The sequence below is a fragment of the Thermobia domestica genome, chromosome 8 (assembly GCF_964235325.1).
Source record: "Thermobia domestica chromosome 8, izTheDome1.hap1.1, whole genome shotgun sequence".
Classification (NCBI taxonomy): Eukaryota; Metazoa; Arthropoda; class Insecta; order Zygentoma; family Lepismatidae; genus Thermobia; species Thermobia domestica.
The window spans coordinates 263061554-263087989 of record NC_137461.1 but is presented as its reverse complement, the minus strand read 5'-3'; the positions used below and the strand labels follow the sequence as shown (position 1 = coordinate 263087989).

At 36.5% G+C, this 26436-nt stretch overlaps 1 protein-coding gene across 3 annotated transcripts in view; it reads left to right on the top strand.

The window, feature by feature from the left end:
• Positions 1 to 9018: 9018 nt before the first annotated feature.
• The window catches only part of LOC145693594 (doublecortin domain-containing protein 2-like), a 230325-nt gene continuing 212907 nt past the window's right edge, over positions 9019 to 26436 (top strand). For 2 of the 3 annotated variants that reach the window (XM_081769719.1, XM_081769721.1), the window contains exon 1: positions 9019 to 9536. In XM_081769719.1, coding sequence (XP_081625845.1) covers positions 9241 to 9536 — 296 coding nt within the window. In that variant the 5' untranslated portion in view covers positions 9019 to 9240. The remainder of the gene's footprint in view (positions 9537 to 26436) is intronic. The other variant, XM_081769720.1, reaches the window with a different exon arrangement.

The following is a 26436-nucleotide window of genomic DNA, read 5'->3' as shown; positions in this document are numbered from 1 at the left end:
TGAACTACTTCTAGCGTAACGACTAACACACAGTGTTTGTAGGTTTCCTTAAGAAAATTTCCCTCGATTGTCACAAAATGTTCCGTTTTCTTACCAAATTTTCCCTAGTTTGTTAAGGGTCTTCACTACAGCGAAATTAAACTACCGCTAATTTTAGAGTTTTTTCTATAATATCTTCAAACCAAATAAAAAATACTCGAAAAGCAGAAACGTAGTGAACTAGATAATACGATTTTGCATGTGATACCGTTATCACAATTCATCTATCTGCTTTCTACAGGGTGGCGCGTATTGTATCTACCAACTTCAAATGAAAATACAAAGGTGTGTTATGCAAGTTTTAATGCAAAACTGTTATGGAATATAAGTATATGGACTGGCAATTTGTACACTGTACAACACTTGTCGAAGGAGCTCACTAAACTTTAAAAATAACGTCCTGTAAATGTCCGCCTTTTTCCTGGATGCACTGCTGCAGGCGACGTGGGAAGGCATTCATCACACGCATTAACGTATCCTGTGGAATGGAACTTATCACATGACGAATGGCAGTCTTCAGTTCGTCAATTGTCTTCACGCGATTGGCAAAGACCCTTTCCTTAACATATCCCCAGAGGAAGTAATCAGGAGCTGTTAAATCTGGGGAACGGGATGGCCATGAGACATCGCCAAATCGGGATATCACGCGGTTTGGAAATGTTTCTCTGAGTATAGACATACTTTGGCGTGCCGTGTGTGCCGTAGCACCGTCTTGCTGGAAATAAACGTTATTGATCACACCCCTTTCCTGCAATTCCGGAATGAGAAACGTCTGTAACATATGGCAGTAGCGGTCGGAATTTACAGTTGTTGCATGTCCGGCGTCATCCTCAAAAAAATAGGGACCAATAATGCCACACATTCCAACTGCACACCATACCACAACTTTTGGGCTACCTTGAGGCTTTTCATGTAATGAACGAGGATTCTCCTGAGACCAATACCGGAAGTTTTGCTTATTAACATACCCAGTCAGGTGGAAGATTGCTTCATCGGACATCAAAAGTTGTTGGAGGAACAGTGGATCTCGGTTAATCAACTCAAGAATGTTCTGGCAGTTATTGAGTCTGTTTTCCTTATCAATGGCTCTCAACTCTTGTACCACCTGCAGTTTATACGGATGGAACTTCAAATCACCCAGCAAACGACCCAATGAACGTCGTGTCAAATGTAATGTTCGTGCATGTTGCCGTGCTGAACGTTTGGGACTGCGTTCCATCGCTACGCGCACTCGTTCCAAGTTTACATTTGTTCGAACACTTCGTCCACGACCTGGTGATTTCCGGTTCACAACACTACCTGTGGCCCGCCACTGTCTCACCCATCTCAGAATACTGTGTCTCTCGGGTATAGCAACATGGCGATCATCACTGTTTCGTCGCAGTGCCCGCTGAGCCTCACTGACAGAACCGGTTCGGATAAAGGCTTCCACCGCCGCAATTCGCGTCTGCACAGACCACCGCTCCATGGTAAACTAATTGCCAGAGGCCCTGCTATTCAGTGCCGTAAGCATGCGCAGCATTCGTACGCGCATTTGATCAGGGTTGCCAACTGCAACTGGTAGATACAATACGCGCCACCCTGTATTTGTAATTGTAGAAAGATTTAGCATTTTTTTGCGGGTTCTGTAAATAGCGGGATACTAATGCGGATAGGTGAATTCTAGTAAAGGTTTCACATGCAAAATCGTATTGTCTAGTTAACTACGTTTCTACTTTGCGAATATTTTTATTTGTTTTGAAGATATTACAGAAAAACTCTAAAATTAGCGGTAGTTTAATTTCGCTGTAGTGAAGACCTTTAATGTCAAATTTCTATGACAGAAGTTATATGATAAGATTAATTTAGCTATTTTAAAGGAAGTACCAACCACATTTGTTTTCTTCATTTGCTTCCAATTTCTATTATTTTTTATTTTCCCCCCTCACTTTTTGTTTTTAGAGAAAAATACACACAAATACACCATCAATAACAAGGATCTTATAAGATAGAGGATCTGCCCTTACATCAAAATCTTCAAGCCATACGTCACAGTTTCGCCACCCCTACTCTGCCCACTCCGCCCAATAGGATCGCAATGTTTTGAGCCAACAATCATGGCGGAAACGAATGTAGCTAATCAGACGATGGTAGAAATGAGAGTAGCCAATATGACGTGCCAATGCTCGGTTGCTTTTTGGCTTCACCAATTTAATAGGATGAAGATACATATAGTCAGATCCTCTATTTATAACATCCTTGGTCAACAATGTGTGCAAATTATGCCACTTTGAACATACACATGAAAATTACTGCTATTACATTGCTTTATTTCTGAACAAAGATCAATTTACCAACAAAGAAAAATATTAAGCATTTATATTGGGCAATCAGTCAGCGCCAGAATTTCCCTGGATTTTCCCGTTTTATCGAAAAAGTTCCTTTGCCCCTTTTTGCTAAATTTACGTACGCAGTTTCCTTAGGTTAGGGAAATTTCTCTCAAACTATGTACACTGCTAACATGCGCTTTGCGTCGCTCTGTCTCTAAACAGGGCTTTCTAGATCAGGAGCTTTCTAGATCTAATATTGCACTAATGATATTAACTTATGATTGGGAGAAGAATCGAAATATCTAAAAGTTTTGAATAATTTCTGAAGGGAGAGATCCGGGACTGTCCTGGCTAAACCTGAGGCGTCTAGAAGCCCTGCAAGTGCAGTACACAAATAAACATTCTGTTTCAGAAGAATATTTTAAAAATATATTAATTATTAATGGCAACGAATTTCATACTTTTTAGCGCCATAAAAATTTATATTCTTCTATTTTGTCGAAAACTTCACAACAAAGATTTATTCTAAAGCATGTCATTTTGTTGAACTCATTTTGTTGGATTCCAGCTGACACCATTCCACACAGAAACGTTCACAACTCTGACGAGACGAAGTCAAAGGTGTGTGGAGCAAGAGACAAACAAGGTTGCCAGCCTATGTTCTGCCTCTTTGAAAAGAGCCTCACTTTTTGCAACTTTTTCAGGTAACCTAAATAAACTCAATTCAGCTGTAATCATTATTCTTATCATTCTATACATTCAATTTATTTGTTATTACTTTGTTTCAAACCATTTCAGTATAATAATTTACAAAAAAAAAAAAAAAAAGTTCTTTCTTTTATTTCTTCATTTTTGCCTCAGAAATTATTTTTCCTTTTTCAAGCGAGCTGCCAGCAGATTGGTATATTAGCACGTACGCACGAATTTATTTCGGAAGGGGTCCAACGCTTTTGGGGGGTGGGTCAAAATTCAATATAAGAATAAATAATATTAAAATTTGTAAAATTACCTCTGAAATTAGATTAAATTTACAGAAAAGTCGGAATTTCGGCAGAGAGAGAGTCCGGACCTCAGGTCCCCCCTTGCGTACGACCTTGATGTCATTTATTGATTGATATATGTTTCAGCCTTACAGAATAATATAAGGAAACAAAATTTAAAGTCTAAATGTTATTGTATTTCATTAACCACACTTTGTGCTGTCGTCTTGACGATGTCATAATGGAAAATTTGATGAGGGTATATACCACAGCATCAATTTTTAAGTGTACAAAATTTAGTTTTTCTCGATTCTCTCGTGAACTACGCATGAGGATTTAAATTATTCTTAAGGATTTAAATTTTAATATGTCATACCTTTCAATATTGTAGAATTCTCTTATTTCTTAAGTATTTTGTGACAAATGTTGACATGAACTGTTGAGCACCATTAAGAACTTGGATGCAATGGACCCGAAAAAGGCGGATACGGCGTATACCGCAGAATATTTTTATTAGTTCAGCCAGATGTAAAAGTGAGGGGGAACGCGGAAGGACGCCGTTCCCTCACTTCCAAAAATATATATGGCCTCCCTCCACTTTCTAAAAAAATTACAATGGACAAAGATAGCCTCGGGGGAACGGCGTGACGCCATCCATTCCCTTAGATTTACAAATCCACTTTTACCCCTGAGTTCCGCATATACTTACTTTAAATCTGGGATGTAGTGGAGGTTATGAGGATGGATACCCACTACTTTGAAAATGGTTTATTATAGGCCTACTCACCAACATTAGTGGACAAAAGTAACAATCCTTCAAAAATTTATCTCAATGTAATCAAGAAGATTGGAAGATACTATACAGTTATTTAGTAACTCACTGTATAGTATTCTAAATGAATATGTATAGCCTTAAATATACAAGTAATGTGCTGGTTATTATAACACACATTCCTCTCTATTTGGCTATAAATTGAAATATATATTTATAGCGACTTTGACTCACGTAGTTAACATGACCTAGAAGACAGTAAACATAATTTACATCTTTAACATGCCATAACACGTCAGGTTTGTTTTTACCTTTAAATCACGGAAAAGTAATTAAAAGATTACCGAAATGAAAGAACAACTTATCAACTCTTATAATAAAACTACCTGTGAGTTGTTTGACTCGACTTACACAGTATTGTAAGAATTATTGGATAGTTTGTAATTGTGATTATTAAAAGAACTTAGTACAGCGAATTAACTGTGAATTTGTAGGATGGCCTAGATTGGGTTTGCTTCCGACATATCGTCTAATTCGGTTAATTGCTTTGAATACTTAAGTTTTGAAGATTAAGCTGACATTACAGATTTTATGTAATAGTTTGTACAGTTGGAAACAAAAGTCAATATATGCAATATAATTTATAACTTGTATGAAAATTGTGTAACTTGACCCATTTCAAAGCTCTTGACCAATTTATTTGGTCAAGAGATTCGAAATGGGTCAAGTTACACAATATTCTGTCATTTCGAAAATTACGGCCCTTTCACTTTTTTCGTCTCGATTCAATGTTTTATACTTCCAAACTATGCTATGCGTGAGTATGGGAAGTCGTGTAGCACGGCTAGATCCATTTTGTCTTTCGACTGATATCTGAGATAAAATGATAATAGATACCAAGGACCGGTTTTGTGATATGGATTCAGTATGGCAAGAATAGGTTACCTTTGTAACCGGAAATGTCTGGAATTTACCAGCTTTTTCTTCAATATCAATCGCTATAGAGGAAGAATGCCCACAAATAGTTACAAACTTAAAAAAAAATGCATTTAGCTCTTTGACAATCGTTTAAATCTTGTTGTTAATTCTCTATTGAAACCGAAAATTGTAGAAATTTGACAATTCCTAATTTAAAATTAAATTTTCATAGAGCAAAAACGGTATAGCGAGGAATATACCTAGGTGGGGATCCGAACCACATGAACTCTCGCCGGGAATCGAACCCAAGTCTCCCGCACCTTCCGTCCATCTGTCGACAAGTATCAGAGGAAAATCGGTAATAGATATCGACAAGTGTTTTTCGGGAATCGATTTACGTCCAAAGAATAAGTTTCAATTCAAAAATTATGCCTCTGTTCCAACCCGCAGGTGGTTGAAATGAACCATTTCCGGTTTCAATATTGATCGCCATAGAACAAAAGCGGAAACATTTGGCGGGAAGCTATTTGTGAAATCGATTTAGTATCTTAACAACACATACTGTCTCTTCCGTTAACCCTTTATTAAAACCAGAAGTGGTAGAAGTTCACAATTCCCGGTTTCAACTTTGATCACCAAAGAACGAGAACGGTAACAGATAATGAAAAGCTGTTTTTCGGAATCGATTCAACTTCTCAAGAAAAGATACCATCCTCAATCGCAACTCCCGACTAAAACCGGATGTAGCAGAACTTTACTGTGCTACTTCCGGTTTCAGTATTGATTATTGAACTCCCATAGTTTGCAAGTCTACCGAAACTTCACAATGTAAAACGATACTCACGTGTTTGGCGCTGTTGTACTCTTTTCATTGATGAGGACATATCACAAAGTATTTTGGTTATGTGCGTCTAAAGTAGTGCTGTTGAAATCAGTTTATGAAAAAAACGAAAACCGGTTTTTGGAAAAAGTGAAATTTCATAAAACCGAAATGGAAGTCTAAAATTTACCTGAAAAATTCCAAAATTGCAAAAGGGTTAGTTTGCCTAAGAAACGATACAGAAGTTTCGTAACAAGATGCGAGACGAGGCAAAGCTTATCCAATGGAAACGAATATATTTATCGAGACAAGAAAGCATTTTCAGTATACCTTCTCGAGATAAGACAGCCCCGAAGTCCCAAATCTGGTTTCGTGAACAACACTAGATGTAACACTTCTGTATAACTATACTTAACAAGGTTTTGTATACATTATTCTTAATTTTAATCGTCAGTCTATTACTTCATTTCTAGTCCTTGGTTTTAAACTTTATTTACAGGTATAGTGGGTATAGTCAAAGGGGATAAAATTTAATGTTACACGCAAGACTAGACGAGACGAGAAATAAGGTTTTCTCTCCTTGTCTCGAAAATTTTGTAGTAGTTTCGTCTCGTCTCGATTCTTGGAAACCTTTTCTCATCTTGTCTCGAAAATTTCTATTCGGGGGCACGGTGGCTCAGTGGTAGAGCGCTTATCTCTGCTGCGTGAGGTCCATTGTTCGATACCCGTCAAGTAAGTTTGTGGTGGACAATATCGTGTCCGTGGTTTTTCTTGCCGTATTTCCGTTTCCTCCCACATTTCATTCAACCAATTCTTCCATCATCATTCACTAGCCTTAATTTTCCGTCTCCCTTAGTCTAAAGGACATAATAGTAGGACGTTAAACTCGAAGATTTCATTTAATTTCATTTGCAAATATTTCTCACCTGGTTTTGTAAATGTATGTTTTAAAATTGTATCTCTTAATTTCGTGGCCACGCATAGTGTAGTCGCTAACGCTCTCGCAATTTGTTGTGAGCTGTCCCGGGTTCGATTCCCAATGGGAACACTCGGTCAAAAAGGTGTAACAGCTTCTTCAGCACAGCCATCCTAAGAGAGCTTTTTCCTGGATTTTCCTCATTCACACCAGGTAAATGTCTGAATGGTGTCTTTAACACAATAGTCCCAGACCTTCCTCCCATTCTCATTCTTTTCTTTGTCTCCAATTCCCCCGGACAGTGTAATCGCAGAAGGACGTCATTCCTCATATGCGTGACGTGCTAACATGTCCATAGATACCGAAAGTCTAGAAATCAAATTCCTAATTTTGCCCTTAATTTCATCTACAAATTATCAGAATCTTTTGCGGTCCACGAATAGTGTGATATATAACAATGTTTTAACCATAATTATTATTAGAAAATGAAATGACATATTTGAGTTTTACGTCTCAGTGTTATGCCAGTTAGGCTAAAGGAGACGTGATGATGAGAAATTAATGAAATGGTGTAATGAAGAAAGTGGAAGGAAATGGGAGAACCCCGAGAAAATTCGCGAGCACAGTGTTTGTCCACCACAAAGTCCACACTGCGCAAGCTGGGATCGAGTCAGGGACCCCAAGCACCGGAGGTGAACGCTCTACCACTGAGCCACTGTGCCCCTAATTAATATTGGAATATAGTGTGTAATGATTTCCGTATCTTTAAAGGTTGATCAATGTTCTTAATTGTGTTCGTACAATCAACGTTTAGTACTTACACACTAAAACATATAACGCTGTTTGTTTGTGATATAAGATTGGGATCAATCATAGTTGTTTGCGGTACTCGGAGGCGTAGTAGCTCAGTGGTAGAGCGTTCACCTCCGGTGCTTGGGGTCCCTGGTTCGATCCCAGCTCGCGCCGTGTGGACTTTGTGGTGGACAAACACCGTGCTTGTGGGTTTTCTCGGGGTTCTCCCGTTCCCTCCCACTTTCTTCATTCCACCATTTCATTCATTTCTCATCATCACCGTCTCCTTTAGCCAAACCGGCATAACCATGGGACATAAAAATGAAAGATTTCATTTATTTTTTTCTTTACGATACTCGTAGAATTTCTCTCTTGTCTCCAGTGGCGGATCTAGAAGTTTAAAACTGGAGGAGGGGCAGCCAGAACTCAGACTATGATAGGTATATCATGAGCTTACTATAAACTTTCAAAAATACATAAATAATAGTTTAAATTACTGTTGTTACTCAAAAAACTGGAAAGGTCTAGGTCCTCCGGCCCCGAACTAGATCCGCCACTGGTTATCTCGAAAACATGACGGGAATTGTTTTGTTTCCCGTCTCGTTTCGAATTAAAAAATGTACTTCTCGAACTTGCCTTGGGTACAATATCTCCCCAGTTTAGTATTCTTTTCGCCCCTGTGGCCGTGGTGGCTCAGTGATAGAGTGTTCACCTCTGATGCGTGGGGTCCCTGATTCAATCCAAGCTCGCCACTCAGTCAAAAAAGTGTAAAAAGCTTTTTCGGGCCAGTCATTCTGAATGAAGTTTTCCTGGGTTTTCCTCATTGACACCAGGCAAATGCCAGGATGGTACCTAACTTATAGGTCCCAGGTCGCTTCCTTCCTTCCCCAATCCTTTCTTCCTTCCCTTTCCCCGGATAGTGTGCTCGCCGTCATCCCTCAAACGTGACGGGCTAAATGGCCTTAGATGCCGACACCCCAGAAATATAAAATCCTAATCCTAATCAATCCAAGCTCGCGCCTAGGTAGACATCGTGTGCGTGATTTTTCTCGGGGTTCTCCCGTTTCCTCCCAGTCTCTTCATTCAACTATTTCATTCATTTCTCATCATCATCGTCTCATTTAGCCCACACGATATAAACGTGGGACGTAAAACTCAGAGATTTCATTTCTTTTTGCCTTTCCTCTTACGGAAATTTCGGACAACACTCATGAATCTACTTATATCTTTAATATATACTATATTAAACAAAAACACTTTGAGTGTACGTGGAATCGAGCTGAAGACCGCTGCTCTTGAGATAAGCGCTCATCAATTGAACCACCGTGGCTGTAAACAAGCGTATGATGAAACCTGTTACGATGTAGTGTGCCATATCTGTTTCAATTGTCGACCAAGCGAAGGAAGTTCGTACGCAGGGATAGCGGGAGGAGGATAAAAAGGATAGAAATTACTGTATATTGAAAACTTTATGTGATAAAATGAAGGTCGTTTTTGAACAGCGCATGCTCATCAAAGCTTCGCTCGGTCATATCGAGGTGTATCTACTCGCGGCAGTTCAGTCTCTCCTTCAACATGTGGGAGGATTGGTGCGCATGAAGTATTTTTTTTCTACCTTTCCAAGCTCCGCTGGTAGAGTAATCGTCACAAAAGTATCACATGAAACAGTGAATTTGTGTTGAAAACAAATAAAAATGTCTTTCTTTCAAAAGGCAGATCGTATGATCCTTCCCGAAGGAAAATGGATTTTAGTTTTTCGAAATGGAGATGTTTTTTATCCTGGAGCGAAAGTACTTGTGAATCCTACAAAAACTCGACATTTTGACAATCTTCTGAATGACATCACAGAGAAATTGGACCCTATTTTTGGAGCTGTTCGACAAATTTTTACTCCTACGAACGGAACATCTGTGAACGAGTTAGGTGAACTTAAACATAATCATAAATATGTTGCTGCTGGATTTGAGAGATTTAAGCCTGTTCCAGGAGGGTAAGTACCCTGGTTTCGTTTTTGCACGTTAGGAATAGTTCATTAAAAGAAAAAAGTATATAAATACATACACTAGACAAAAAAAAAAAAAAAAAAAAAAAAAAAAATAGCAATTTTAATGGTTACGTAGGGTGTGTTATATTTTGCGGAACATTTTCCCGGACAAAATACTCCACACCGGTTATCATCAGAGGCTAAAATCTTTATAAGTATCGTATGAGATTCTATTCGTACCTCGTATCGAACTATCGAATTCGAACTAGCTTTCTGTTTTATGTTCTTATTGAGGAGTGAAATTTGTTACTAAAATTGAATCTGAAAGAATATTTGAATTTTTAATCCCAGACGTTTTAACCATTCGAGTTTGAATGTACACACACACGCGCAGTAAAGGCGATCATACTAGCAATGGGGACACAGGAAAATATTGCTAGCGCCAGATTGAAATGAATGAGGGGTTAACGGTTTTAGCTTCAGAATCCAATGTATTTTATAATCAATCCCGACATTATTATTATTATTATTATTATTATTATTATTATTATTATTATTATTATTATTATTATTATTATTATTATTATTATTATTATTATTATTATTATTATCATATCGCGGTTTACACTGCTTTGAACTTAGTAATCTGATGACTATCTCCAGCAAGTGCTGATTATTGGAAGTGTTTTTCTCCTAAGAACTTCCTGTCCATATGACAAGTGTCCAAAATTACTCATTTTTGTAGGTTTGTTAGGAGATGTTTTGCGCTTATCTGTTTTAATTGTGTCACAGTGTTAATAGCAACAATAACAGTAGTTGAGATAATAGTTCATCTTACTTTATCTTTGTAGTATTTCCATTATTATTATTATTATTATTATTATTATTATTATTATTATTATTATTATTATTATTATTATTATTATTATTATTATTATTATTATTATTATTCGAAGTTAGTCTTATATATCTTGCTCAAAGGTGATCACTTTCGTCTTTAACAGAAGCTACTTATCACATTTTGTTCTATTGAATGTAATGCATTTGCAACACAAAGTCTTATGCTAGAAACCGATCTAGATATTAGAATTGAATTCGAACCACCTGTCACATGTTAGACTTCAATAATGCATTAGTATTCAAGAATTTATGAATTCAAAATAATAAAAAACAACGAAATAACTATTTCACTTTTACGTCCTACGATATGCCGTTTAGGGTAAAGAGGGTGGATAATTAATGGAAATGAATGATGTCATTAGTGAAATTAGAATATGGGAGGAAACGGGAGAACTCTGAGAAAATCCAAGGACATGCATAATGTTGTCCATCACAAACTCATTTGGCCTAGTTCCAACCTGTAGCACCAGAGGTTAGCACTCTACCACTGAGCTACTGTGCCTATTAATGAATTGAAAATTGTAAATCTTTGTGACAATTGGAAATAAGTCAAATAACTTTGTTTTGCTTGTTTTAAGTGCATACTATTTTATTATGCAGGTGAAAAGTTTCGTTTAATTAATAGGATATATAGGTCAGTGTTCTTTTCTTAAAGCCGTCCGTCTGGCATCCCAAATTGCTTATGAAAGAATTGATGGAATGCTAATGTAGGAGGAAACTCGAGAAAACCTAGGAAACTTAAGGACACAATGTTGTCCATCATACATGGCTTGGGATCGAACCAGAGTCTCTTTATACAAAAGGTGAGCGCTCTACCACTAAACCACAGCATATCCCATAATAAATGGAATTGTAGCCTACTTTTTTTTATCATTATGAAGATCTGTCACTTTATAAGGTTAGTAAGAAAGTTGTTTTTCTTTGTCCTCGAAATGATTTATCAAATTTATAAAGTCTTATTGAAATAAGCAGGGCCAGCCCTAGGCAGTTTGTCGCCCCGTGCAATGACATCATTTGCTGGCCCCCTTTCTCCGCAATTTTAAGTTTGCTAAACCAATATTAACAATGAAGGGAAGAGAAAGGGTACTCGTACTCAGAAAGGCCTAAACACTACAAGTACAATATCTTTGTGACTGTTTTTTGTATTTTTTATGTTAGTGAAAGATAAAACAAATACAATCGCAGAGGAAAGATGATAATCCCTTTATAGAATTCAATATCGAGTTTCAATCTCAATATATTAGTTTGCAATTCCAGTGCATCTAGCTCTTTTATCTTTATTTCTTGATTTTTCTTCTACATCTGCTATTTTTATAAAAAAAAGGAAAAAAATGTTTTCACCTTCAATAATAAAGAACTTATTTATGGTGAAGACAAGACTAATTTTCATATCAAAACTGCGACAAGACTAATTTTCATATCAAAACTGCGATAACTAACTAAATGAAACAGGTGTTCGCTACTGTATGAGAATTCAGTTCCTGTATTTGACAACAATCAGGCAATTCATGCTGGGATTTGTTTGACCATTTGCTTTAACACTCTTTATGTTATCTTAAACTAATGCGACCTGAAGATGATTTACGAATGTAGTATTCAAATAGAAGGCCAGCTTAGTAAATTTAACTACCATCATCATGAAGTCTGTTTCCAACAAGAAATATTTATTTTAAATAATATAGTTATGACAGACTTTTCCACCACTCGAAATTTGCCGCCTCGTGTTGCACAAATGGTATTGTCGACCCTGGAAATAAGTTTACCCGAGAAAGAGAAAAAGCTGGGATTGAAGTACGCACATTTCTGTGCACTATTCATTATGTCCTCATATATTTTTGAAAAATGAAATGAAATCTTACACTTTAACATCCCACAATTATGCCGTTTTAGGCTAAGGGAGACGAATTATTAAGGCAAGTGAACGATAATGGAAGATTCGGGGAATGAGAATGTTTGAGGCTATCCAACTGCATACTTACTTGGTCGGGGATTGAACCAACAACCCCACATACCAGTGGTAAGCGTTATACCACTGAGCCACTATCCACCCTCTTCGTATAACAATCGTATCAATGGGTTGGATGGTTGGAGTCCTTTTCCAGCATCGTCGCTATATGAGACGTGGACTTTCTCTTTAAAGTGGAATCCGAAGCACCGCAATGTTGTGCTACCTGAAATGGAACCCAGGACGACGTATACGAAAGGCGCTCTCTCTGTGTAGTTGCTCTCTTGAAGTAGTTGCTCTCTGTGTTGCCGCTTGGTTTTTACGCATGTTTGTTTTGTACGCTGTCCCAGATTTGATTCCCGATGAGGCGCAAAATGTTCGGGATTGAGCAACTATCGTGTAACCATTGGGGAGCATAAGCTAACTAAAAATAAATAAATAAATAAATAAAAAATAAAAAAAAAATAAAGCTGCTTCGTCAACAATGGTTTAGCTAAGAATTTTGTTTATTCGAAGGCTGGTATGAAAATCTGGGTGAGAAAAGATGAAATGAAATCTTTAAGTTTTACGTCCCAAGATTTTGTCGGCTAGGCTAAAGGAGACGGTGATAATGAGAAATGAATGCAATCGTGGAATGAAGAAAGTGGGAGGAAACGAGAGAACTAAGAGAAAACCCACTCACACGGTGTTTGTCCACCACAAAGAAAATCTGGGTGGGATGTTGATGTAAATCGATTAAGATTAGGGCTGGGTTAGAATTACGAATTAGATTTCTGTGTTTGTGTTCCCATCAGAATCGAGTGTCAAGGGAAGATCATGTATTGAAACGACACACGCTTGTTAATAATGCGGCGACATTAAAGCACTGGCGTTATTAGAGATGGGTAGTGGAGATATATCCCACTCCATAATTTTCTACACGAACCTATGATTTTATTTCGGAGAGGGTGGTATTTTTTCATTACATATCGAGATATCGGTTTTCTTACAAGTATTGCTTTTTTATATTATGCACAATCCAATGTTTTTAGTATCTTTTTTGTGTTTCGGGGGCAGGGGAAAGGAATATATCTGGCAATGTTCCTGGGTTTGCCCCTGTATACTTGTATGTTAATGAATGATTTTTTTCAGTAGGCTTATATGAGTTAAGATAAATCATTAGATTTATTCTATCAAATTAAACCAAACCAAACTGTAATGTGGATTTAAAAAACGCATGTGAAATCTGGCATAAAAACGCATGTGAAATCTGCCATGTCTTTTCCAATATATTCAAATCTAACAGTGTCAGTGTATGAAAGCTCTATTTCTTGAATTCAAATCTAGGTAAGACCGTTTGGAAGCAGTTAGTTGAGTACAATTCTTTCTCTGTTTACTTCAGTTACAAGGTTTGTTAGTGAAAGATTCGTCAATTACAAGGTTTTTTATATGCATCTTACAGTGATGTAACGTTTAATGCTTGAACTTCATAATCACATGATATACTAGTTTTTATGGAAATTTTTACTTTTTATGACCATGACCATGTCTCAAAAATCTTTCTATAATTTTTAATATTATTTTGAGGAAAGTATTCACTGAGAAACAGACTTGAAACCAATTCCAGCATTTATTACTTTAGAAAGGTACAGAACGCATAAATTTAATAGTTAATCCTTCGAGATCAAGTGATGTGCTGGTCTCCCAACGTGCCGGACCTGAACCCAATCGAACTCATCTGGGATGTGATTGAACGTGACGTCAGATCGCATCGCCCCCTCCCCAGAATTTACGGAAATTAGGTGATCTGTGTGTGCACATATGGTGTCAACGCTTTCCAGCGACCTATCAAGGATCAATGCGTCCATGCCAAGACGCGTCGCCGTTGTTATCCGTGCCAAAGGTGGACACACTGACGATTAGGTAGGTAGTCATAATGTTCTGGCTGACGTGTGCATATATTTTAACTCGTATATTATGTCTCGACTCGAATTCGAGACGTCTCGTCTCGAATTCGATTCGATTCGAGACATAAACTGTCGAGTGGAGACAACATTTTCTCGAGACGAGTCGAAACAGGCTTAAATCTCGACTCGATTCGACTCGTGCGCTTCCTTATTTGTGATTCTGATCACAGTTAGTGTATGCAAATAACACTATTTTTTAAAATTTTATTTATTTATCTTGCTACATGATAACAATAATGATAGAATTGTTGCTTTTAACCAATAAAAGAAAACCAGTGTCAAAATGATTAGTTCACCCGTACATTTTGAATAGCAAGCGTACACCCGTATCTAAGTTGTTAATCCCGTACAATACGGATGAAACCTGTACAATTGGCAGCCCTGTTTACCTTTTGGTAAACTAGTCGTATTTTATGCATGTACGATACAAAAGAAGGTTCTTAGAACAGGATGTAATAGTCAACATTACATTTGAAAAAAAAAAAAAAAAAAAGGTTTCTGTTTAATATAAGTTTTTCTTTAGGCGATGCCCATTATCTGTGTTTCACCTGTGCATCTCAAATTCGGGAAAGGTTCATTGCCTTTCTCTGAAGCCTCAAATGATACCCCTTGTTCTAACCAGTTTTCCTAACATTCTTTTGTTGTTCGCCTACCATTTATTCCTAATATCTCTTCATTCGTTTACCAGAAATATTCGGAACTAACTTTCCCACCCAGCTAATTCAAACCAGTTAACATTTTCATCAGGGGCGGACCAAGGCAAAATTTTCACGCGGGAAAAGTGACTTTTTGGCGCCCCCTCCTAAACCTAGCCTATATTTTACATTTTATTAAAGTGATTTTAATATTTTAAACCCACTTTCCAAAAAGAAAAATTAGTACTCAAATACATCATATAGTAGGCTATATTTAGTACTTAAAAATATACATATGATATCTATTACATTGTGTTTTTATTATTATTATTATTATTATTTATATACCGGTATGTATAAACAAAAACAATATCCAACAGTATTTATTGAATATTGCAAATGGTGACATGATTATTGGTATATTGTAAATTATTTTGTTATACCAATAATATCAAGAGTCATTCTACCATATATCCGACTAGTCGTTCTTTGAGAAAAAATGTTCCGGGGGGGGGGCACATGCAGTATTCCGGGCGGCACAGCTGGTACTATTTTATTTATTATTATACTATAGACTTATTATTTTGGTCTCGCCCGGGAAAGGGGGCACTCTCAGAGCTCGGGGGGCAGTGCCCCCCCAAAGACATGTCCGGAAGAAACACTGTATCCAACTATGTAACAATCTATTCTATTAACGTGAAATACCAATAACTACATATCACGTACAGACAGCAATATAAACAATCTTTTTTATGTAGGTCTTAGTACTTGAAGTCCATAGCATTCATAAATTGTATCTTGTGAATTTGTACAAAAGCTGAACACTCTTACAAGACTAAAATTTAATAACACGTTTTAACAAGTATTTGAAATCCACTAACTTTCCTAAGTTTGATAAGTAAGTGGAATGGGAAAATATGATGTAATTGACGCTACTTTACAACCAAAGAAATCAGTAGAAAACCTGTTATAAAATTTACTTTTTGAGGCTTGTTTTGGCGCCCCGGGCAGTCGCCCAGGTTGTCCGGTCCTTGATCGGCCCCTGATTTTCATTCTTCTTCACGCACACATTTCGAATTTTTAAAAAATCTTTTTTCTTCGCTTTTGCTTTTTATTCATACTATTTCATCCATACCATTTCAGTTCAAAATCAGTTGAAATCAACTTTGATAAATCTTATTTTCGTATAGTAGGTATTTCATTTTCAAATTCAGCAGACAAGTTAACTATATGTTCACGTGAATTACAATATTTAATTTATAGTAATGAATTAAAATAATGTATAGAAGATTAGTCATTGATAATTTCAAACGTTTCTAAAAAATATGGAAATTGTTTTTGTTAGAGCATGAAAAGTAATATAATTTTAAATTTATGTCAGAATATCTTTAATAAAACTTTGCACAGTGACATCTATTTTTGTAAAGAAAATAATAATAGCCGTCAGTTAGAAAATCCAATATTTTTCTAGTTACAGTAGCAAAATTTTCAGTTTACAACATTAATGTGAACTGCAAATTTTAGCACTATTATTAACTAGAAAAACACTCGATTTTGTAACTAACATTTTAATTATTTGAATGAAAACAATCCTATACTCGAATGCTATAGCTAATTTTTGAATATTTAAGCATAAATATTTATTCAAATAATTGTTCGAACACTATTTCGATAATGATTATTTACTAATTTCTCGAATAATTTGAATAGTATGTACTAGTTATTAATTCAACTACAAGAAATATTTGCACAACTCTATGTGACCAATCTAGAAGGCGAAATCTCTCCCTGATCAGGCACGTAGTCCGGACCCCCCCCCCCTTCGAGACTAGAAATAAAAAAATAAGGAAGGATGAAACAAAAAGAAACAAGAAATGGGAAGAATCAGCGTTAAAAATAAAAAAGCTAAAAATAAAAATAATTTTTCATCATCGCTTCTCTGCAGTATCAAACATGTTATTTGAGAAACAGTTTTCTGCTCCTTTAACTTGTCATTTGGAACAGACAGCAGTTGACGGAATAATAAAAAGAAAAAGTTATGTGGAAAGAAAGATCTAGTAACATTTGATTCAACAGAGAAAGGAACGCAGATATTATAAAATATTTTACAAGACATTATTGGATACGTACTTTTTTTTTAATAGTTGAGGTCATAATGAAAGGAAAATTGTTATATTTGGATGAACAGAAGAAGGAACGTAGATATAATTTTTTTTAAATCTCTTTTTTTGGGGGGCGCGGTGGCTCAGTAGTAGAACTTTCACCTCCGGTGCTTGGGGTCCCTGGTTCGGTACCAGCTCGCGCCACCGCGCCGTGGACTTGTGGTGGACAAACACCGTGCTGGGGGGTTTTCTCGGGGTTGTCCCGTTTCCTCCCACTTTCTTCATTCCACCCTTTCACTCATCTCTCATCATCACCGTCTCCTTTAGCCTAACCGGCATAACCGTGGGACGTAAAACTTAAAGATTTCATTTCATTTTCATGTCAAATCTTTTTTTAAATATTCTTTTAATCGAGATTTCTTCATAGTTTGTTACTAAAATACTTACTAACATGTCCTAATTTTAAAGTCTTAACAAACTAACTTATGTTGCTATTAAAATAGTTTAAATTGATCAAGACCCTGGTGTGATAACAACAATATTTCATGCCAAACTCCCCCTCCCCCCTTCATTACGAAATCCTGACTAAACGAACCAATATATGTTACCAGTAAAATAGTTTAGAGAATAATCGAACTCTGGTGTGATAACCACAGTATTTCATGTCTCGGACCCCCCGTATTATGAAATCCTGGTTACGTGCCTGCCCTGATTAAATACTTCTTCCAGTCACTGCAGGAAACCACCACAACAGGGCATAGGTTGTAAAGTACCTTATGAAGTGTGCACGTTCATTGCACTTTATATAGAGAACTTTTTGGCCCAATGAGTGACAGATTTACATGTTTTCAGTGATGCATGTGGTGGTCAAAACCGCAATCATACAATGACAAGAATGCTTTCCAGCCTTACCGTGTCAAAGCGTTTCACTACTATACATCAATATTTTCTTGACAGATGTCACGGATTTTAACCATGTGTCTTAAATTTCCCTGTAATCGAAGGAGAATTCGAACGACACAATCGCATTTATTTACCAGCACAGTACAACCATATGATTGTGAATGCAAGACTGATACTTCATTTCAGGTTTACGAGGTTGTCAATGAAGAGATCTTAGATTTTAAACATTGGTGGTCATCGTTTTACAAGAAAACTCCAGGTAGCATTGTGGACAAAACAGTGAAATTCCAAATAAGTAAATACAGACACGTTGTTTATAAAGCAGCAGCTCCAACTCATGAGTTCATCAATGGAATAAGAACTGATATTCTTCGGTCACTGAAAAGTAATGTCACAAACGTTCCACTGCCAGCGTCGAAGGCATACGATGGGCAAGTCTCAATCAATCAGAAGATCAACGATGTTTCACAAATTATGAAATAGATACCTGACCCATACAAACAGTTTTATAGGATGATTTGTTCATGAAAGACTACTGACCAAGAAACTGTAGAAGACGAAGATGCAGACGACTAAGACCCTTTGTAGTTCCTTTTCGCTTCCTTTGTAGTTCCTTTGTAGTTTTACTTCCTTTTCGCTTATCCGCTTCTTATGAACACAACTCTTCTTCGTATGATTCCCAAGGATGTTATAAAATTATCCTTAATTATTATATTTATTTTATAACATCCTTGATGATTTCCCAAAATCCAATTATGGGCTCTCATAAATGAATCAAATGATGACCAAAGTAAATCAGACACTGAAGTTCTTATACGTTGTGACAAGTCATACAATTATGCTCTCAGTCGTATTCTAAACACCGTACCGGTACTTGTGCAAGACTTGCACAAGAGTCTTGGTCTTGGTTTTGGTTTTGCAGGTATGGTCTTGGCCTTGCACCCCTTGGTCTTGATCTTGGTCTTGCAACGGGATTCCTCGTCTTGGTCTTGGTCTTGCATGCAAGACTCTTGCACAAACTGCAAGACCAAGGCTCTTGCGCTCATCACTAAACACAATCAGTTTAGGAATCCTGATGCGAAGAATCCAACAGAGGCTGATTTCTTACAACTCAAATTGACTTTCTCATAGACTTCTTTCACAGTATTTTGACAGGATTCCTACACACAAAGTTGCCATAAGATAAGCTGAAATTGTTTTTCAAACTGCGGAAGAAAGATACATTAAAGGATTGACAATTTTGAGTACTGTGTAATGAGAGCATTAGAGGGTTTCTTTAGTACATCAGGATCTCTGACACATGTACTGTACTAACCTAAAACCAAAGGTACTTTACCAGTAGGCTTATACTGGACGAATGACGCAGAAGTTGAGAAAGCGTGTTTGTTATGTAACCTAAACCTATGATGTATACACTAAGATGAACCAGACGGTAGTCCTTTTGTCTGATGACTTTCCTTATAACAAAGGAACTACATGTTGAAATATCCCTACAATCACTGTCGATTTATCCCCTAAATGTGTTGATCAACAAAAGCTGGCACGAGTTGTCACTGTAACAAGCAACGTGTGTCAGGCTGACACACATGCATACAGAGCATGTACTCTATCATAATACGAGTCCTTTGCCTCCTTTCGTCAACATATATTACCGCTATACCCTATTTTTTACTTACTGAAACTTGTAGTATGGATATTTTTTTCTTAAATAAAGCTTTATGTGGCTATTTTAGAGGCTTCTGCTTCCTTTGCAACAGGCAAAATTAACTTCTCTGCATATGCAACTTGTCACTGAGAACCAACACTAACCTTCCATGTACTAAATGTTTCTTCTCGCGTGCGTGCATGATCACTAGCTTTGCCAGACCTTAAAAGTGTCGAGATCTCCCTAAATGACCCTACAAAGAACAAATCAAAATGATGGACCCGATTTCAGAAATCTATTCTGTAAACTCTAATAAACACATGTTATTGTAAGACATGAGCTTCGAAAGGTTAACTTTCAAAATTTAGTTTCCACGCAGTGTTTCCATTTTCTACCGCTAGGAGTCAGCAGCAAGCATGAAATGAATTGGTGATATTGACCACAACATGCTATAAGAGGACTAGACTAGATTCGCACTCAACCTGTCATGCCAACCCACGCTGCTTAAAATGCAAGTTCTCACCAGAGATGGGCATTTTTGCTAACCCTCACTTACCCTCACCCTCAATTGACTCCCTCACCCTCACCCTCAGCCACCCTCACCCTCAGTTGATTCCCTCATACTCGCCCTCAGCCACTCTCACCCTCAATCGACACCTTCACCCTCACCCTCAGACACCCTCACCCTCAGTTGACCCTCTCACCCTCACCCTCAGCCACCCTCACCCTCAATAGACTCTTTCACCCTCACCCTCAGACACCCTCACCCTCATCTACCGAAATGAGGGTGAGTGAGGGTGAGGGCGGCTCTCTTGAGGGCAAAAATGAGTGAGGGTGCCCATCTCTGGTTCTCACACCATACTAAGGACTGTCCCAAAACAGATCGGAACTAACCAGCATACTGTGTAAACTGCTCAGGTGACCACCCGGCCAACTTCAGAGGATGCCCCATCTTCATCAAGGAAAAAGAAAGACGAAACCAGCAAAAAGAAGATTGTAGAACCCGAGAAAACTCCGGCAAAAGTTCCCTCAAAAACCACATCAGATCCACAATCATTCTTATCATCTTTATCATCATCTTCTTCGGCATCTTCGAAACCTAACTATGCACAGTGTCTCTCAGGACCATCTACTCCATCTAACAACGCAGAGAACGATTCCTCAACGTCGAGCATCGGCTCGACCCTGAAAGAAGTTCTAGACCTGTTCAAGGGGCTCCACCCTGCACAGCTTCTCGAAAAAATTAAATCAGGACTCAACAAAATTAAAGCTGCTACTGACACGTTCAGTAAAATCACAATCATTGCTGAAACTATTGTGGATATCTTAGATAATGACTGCAATTAGATGCCCACGTCACAATCTCAGGATGATGATCTGGAATGCAGAAGGCATTCGCAATCAAAAACATGAATTAAATCACTTCCTTCAGTCCAACCACATAGACCTTGCATTATTCCAAGAAACACTTGTGATATGTTTGAAGAAAACTTTGAAAGTTTACATTTCTTAGCATATGTCTCACAATAACATATGTTTGTTAGATTTCACAGAATAAATTTCTGATATCAGGTTGATCATTTTGACTTCTCCTTGCTTTCGGAGAAAATTGTCCGAAAGAAATCTCACCCACATGAATAAGCTACCTAGTTGGATTTTTCCCGGAAAAATTAAAAAGAATCACACACTATATTACAGGATTTGTTAATACAACTTTGATAGACTGACTATAAAATTCGTGCTAAGTGTCAAAATGAAAATGTTGAATAAAAAGCCCAGACGTTACTACAGAACTGATGGAACATATAGGCACACGCATTCTTCTGGGGATTATTTGATCTACTTCCACAGTGAATACTAGATAGTCCGTTTTTCACTGAGCAGTGTTAGGCACATAGGCCATATTTTGACATTAAACCAAACTTTTCCACTTTTGGAACTTAGCACGGATTTTATATTCAGTCTACAATTTATGCTGTGTTGTAAAGATGGCTACAGATTAGTTTCATGTCATCAACAAATGTGTGTTGCAAGAAGAGCATAAGCATATAGACTGCGAAGGTAAAATGAAGACAAATGAACATAAATCTTCATAATGATTCATAAACATGCAAATCTAGAATAAAACCATACAATGTATGTACGTTATATGTAGAGTGACTATAAAATCTATGCTAAGTGCTAAAGTGAAAATTTTGAGTAAAAAGCCAAATTTTACTTCAGAACTGATGGAACATATACCCACGCGCATTCTTCTGGGGATTATTTGAACTACTTCCACAGTGAATACTAGATAGCCCGTTTTTCACTGAGCAGTGTTAGGCACATAGGCCACATTTTTACATTAAAGTAAACGTTTCCATTTTTGGCACTTAGCACAGATTTTATATTCAGTTTACATTTCTCTATGGAATATAAGCAAAATCGTTGGAACCGTTTTCGAGCAAATCGCATTTTTTTTTAAAAAATCTCCCAGTAACCTACATTGACTTTCAATGGATAGGAAGGAAATTCGACTCTTCACCCTTGGAGAATCTTATAGAAACATTAAGTTTATAATTTGGTGAGGATCAAGTCAAGAATTGCCATAACCAAAGAAGCATTCAACAAGAAAAGATCACTCTTATCTAGAAGGATTAATATTGGACTAAAGAAGAAATTTTTCAATTTTGAGCTCTCCATTCGATAGAGCATCAAAAACTATCTTATCTGAAAGGAATGATGGAATTTTTCGCGTCAATCTTTACTTTCCCGAGATATTGGCCAAAAAACTTCCGATTTCGGGAGATTTAAGGAGCCATCGTAAGTTACAGAGAGATATTTTAACCACGTATCTTCGTAAAACAACATATCTTAGAACGTTTTAATAGAACTCTTTAACAAAACAAGTGGAAAAAAGTTAGTACTCAGGAAAATTATAAATGGATAGATATATTACAAGAATTGCTTAATGAGTATAATAATAAAGTACATAGAACAATTGGTATAAAGCCTGTAGAAGTTAATAAGAAAAAATAATTCTTTTAAGTTTGTTCTGCTAATGTTCTTGGAGCATTCTAAACTATTTTTTAAAAAAAAATTATTTATTCAAAGAACCTGCTCCCTCAATTTTTTTAAAAAAGTAAATACTCCGATCCAGTGGCGTATTTACGATTTTGTTTCGGGGAGGGCTTTGCTAACTTTCGGGGGGGGGCTTTGCCTGAAAATGTGAAAATTCTGCAAGATTTTCATATACTTTACTATAGTAAGTAAGATTTCGGGGGGCTTAAGCCCGGAAGCCCCCCCCCCTTAAATACGCCACTGCTCCGATCTAAAGTGAAACGGGAGGGTCTTGGTTTCATTTCAGATCATGTGAATTATGTGTGACAGACGTAATCGTGTCCATGTGTTTCCTCGAGCTCCTTTCGTATCCTCCTACATTTTTATTCTATCATTTTTTCATGATAATACAGTTTCATTAATCACTCTTCTCCATTATCTTACATTGCATTACTGTTAGACGAAAAACAAAAAAATATATATATCATTTTTTTGATATTTTCGAGAGGGAACCAAAAATAAATGAAATCTTGCATGATTGAAATCTTGCCGTGAGATAAATATGAAGAACTGCAATATCCTGAATAAAGGTTTAAGCGTTCTTTTGAAGTAAAATTATTTATACTGAAACATTTCCTGTATAAAATCACACTGAAAATTGAACCTAAGTAACAAGTTAAGTTACAATTAATAACCTAAGTAACAAGTTAAGTTACAATTAATAACCTAAGTAACAAGTTAAGTTCTGTAATTAAGTTATACAGAAGTATCGTTCAATGCCTACATTATATACTGTACGCAAGTTCATTAAAAAAAAAAAAAGGAGTAAAGAGGAATTGTGATAATGTAAAAATGGATCTTTCTTCATAACCACGAATTATTATTATTATTATTATTATTATTATTATTATTATTATTATTATTATTATTATTATTATTATTATTATTATTAATTGAATAAAAGGCCATAGTATTCAGTTTTCCTCGTATTTGAAGTTTGTGGAGTAGCGGGACAGTATTTTGAAGCCATGTTTAACGAAGCTTCTATATATAAGAGGTGACAGAGTAAATTATCATGTTATCTACAGTCTGTGAAACGTACAAAGAAAGTCACACACAAAAAGGATATTTTCATTGGAATCCAATTGGTATTCTTCTTCGTTCAAAGGAGACTTTGCACTCCAGCGTACATGGTTAGAATATTCCAGATCAAACGCTTGCAACGTGCGACTTGAATTACAATATTACTTTGACCTATACTCAAAGACTATTTCTCTCTCTTTCTCTCTCTCTTTTTTTCATTTCTGTGCGATCTATACCTAGGAAGAAGCTCAAAGGCGTAATACTAAAAAAAAATGGATGAAAAGATACATACAACATCGATCCCAGAAAAAAAACAGTTGAGAATGCTCCAAGAGCATTGCCAGAACGAACTTAAAAGGAATGGAAAGATGGAGCAGGAAGGACAACTGTCATTGTTCTTAGATGTAAAAGTAAATCTTTTTATTCACACCTTCTTCTCTTTCTCGCAAAAATTAGCAAAATATCATCTCTCTATGACTTACGGTTCTCGAGATATGGCTGCTTAAATATCTAGAAATTCGAATTTTTTTGGCCAATATCTGGGGAACGGTGGCCAGTTGGCCAGTAGACAGTTAATCACTGGTCACCGGTTACTATTTAGTACCAAAATGTTCACCATCCTCCTAGCTATTGGTCAACACCAATATGATCTCTGTGTGACTTACGGTTCCCGAGATTTGGCTCTTTAAATCTCCCGAAATCGGAACTATCGTTTGGCCAATATCACGGAAACGGTAAGTCATAGAGAGATGATATTGGTGTTAATCACTCCCTAATAGAATGTTAAACATTTTCTATCTATGTTAATAGATTGCCACTATCCAATTGTCTACTGGCCAAACCAGTGGCCAGTTGGACAGTGGTCACCGGTTACTATTTGGTACCGTACCAAAATGTTTACCATCCTCTTAGCTATTGATCAACACCAATATGATCTCTGTGTGACTTACGGTTCCCGAGATTTGGCTCTTTAAATCTCCCGAAATTGCAACTATCTCTTGGCCAATATCACGGGAATGGAAAGCCATAGAGAGATGATATTGATGTTAATACGTAAGAGGATGGTAAACATTTTGGTACCGATAATAATTGGTTGCCACTGGCCAACTGGTTATTGGCCAAACCAGTGGCCAGTTACTATTTGGTCCCAAAATATTTACCATCTTCTTAGGTATTGATCAACATCAGTATCATATCTCTACAACTTATGGTTCCCGAGCTATGGCTCCTTAAATATCTAGAAATTGGCCATTTTTGGCCAATATCACAGGAACGGTAAGTCGTAGAGAAATGATATTGGTGTTAATCAATACCTAAGATGATGCTAAATATTTTGGTGTCGATATTGATTGGTGGCCACTGGTCAACTGGCCATTGGCCAAATCAGTGACCAGTTGAACAATGGCCATCTGTTACTATTTAATGCCAAAATATTTACCATCTTTTTAGATATTGATCAACACCAATATGATCTCACCATGACTTACGGTTTCCGAGATATGGCTCCTTAAATCTCTGGAAATCGGCTATTTTTGGCCAATATCTCGGGAACAGTAAGAGTGATGCAAAAAACTTAACCACTTTCTCTGATATTTTTGATGCTCTATCGAATGTAACGTTCAAAATTGAAAAAGTCGCAAATTACAGATAGACGGTCAGATAGACAGACAGACACACATAGAGAATTCAGTAACGAACTTAAGCTCGTTTAATATGGCAGGACATGAAGTTTATACAGACGAAATGCATCAAACTATCGTTTCAAAATGAATTTTTAAGTAAATACCAAAAGCATTGTAAATATAGGATGGTTAAAATATCGGTGAACAATGACTAAAATATTTTGATTGAGCCACGTTTTGATTGTTTACTATACGAGGGGCGTTGAAGTAAAAAAAAAAAAAAGTGATAAACTAGAAATTTTTAAATCAATACAGTAAAAGTCAAAACTAAATTTCGAGTGCTACTTAGACAACTTTGGTGGCCCAAATTTTATTAATGACTAAAGCAAAGGCGGCTTGTGAGGGTAGTCACACCAGAAAAAATTAGTTTCTTTTTATTTGAAACTAAAAGAAGAAAATTTTCTTAATGTAACAATTGTTGTATAGAACAATTAAGACATTAGATAACCTGTGTTCCCTGAGTTCCAAGCGAGGAAACTTCAATTTTTTTTTACCGTGTGACTTCGCTCACGAGTTGCCTCTGGCGTTAATTAATGTAACAACAAACATATAAGCCAATTTTTCTAGTAACTGCTGCTAGGGATATAAAACCTGTCTAACCAAAATAAACCATAAAATTCATACATCAACATAGATCCTTTATTCAGAAACTTCGATTAATATTTTGTAATCTACATATTCAACAATCTCTCTATATAAAATATGTATAAATTATTTTAATACACGTCAACACATTCCTTAGTTTGTGAATACAATCATATCTTCTTACTACCGTATCTCAAATAATTACACTAATCCATTCTAACGATTTATCTTTATATTATCTCATCAAATCTTAATTGAGATATTATTTAAAAAAAAATGTCTTTCACCAATTACACTAAAAAAATCTGAATAAATATTGTGATTAAATAGTTCTTGTATGTCTATTATGGTCCCTGAGTTATATTTAAGTTCTTATTAATTTTTATCCATTTTATTGTGTACTTAAATTTGAAATGTATAACTTGAAATAACTCTTTCTTT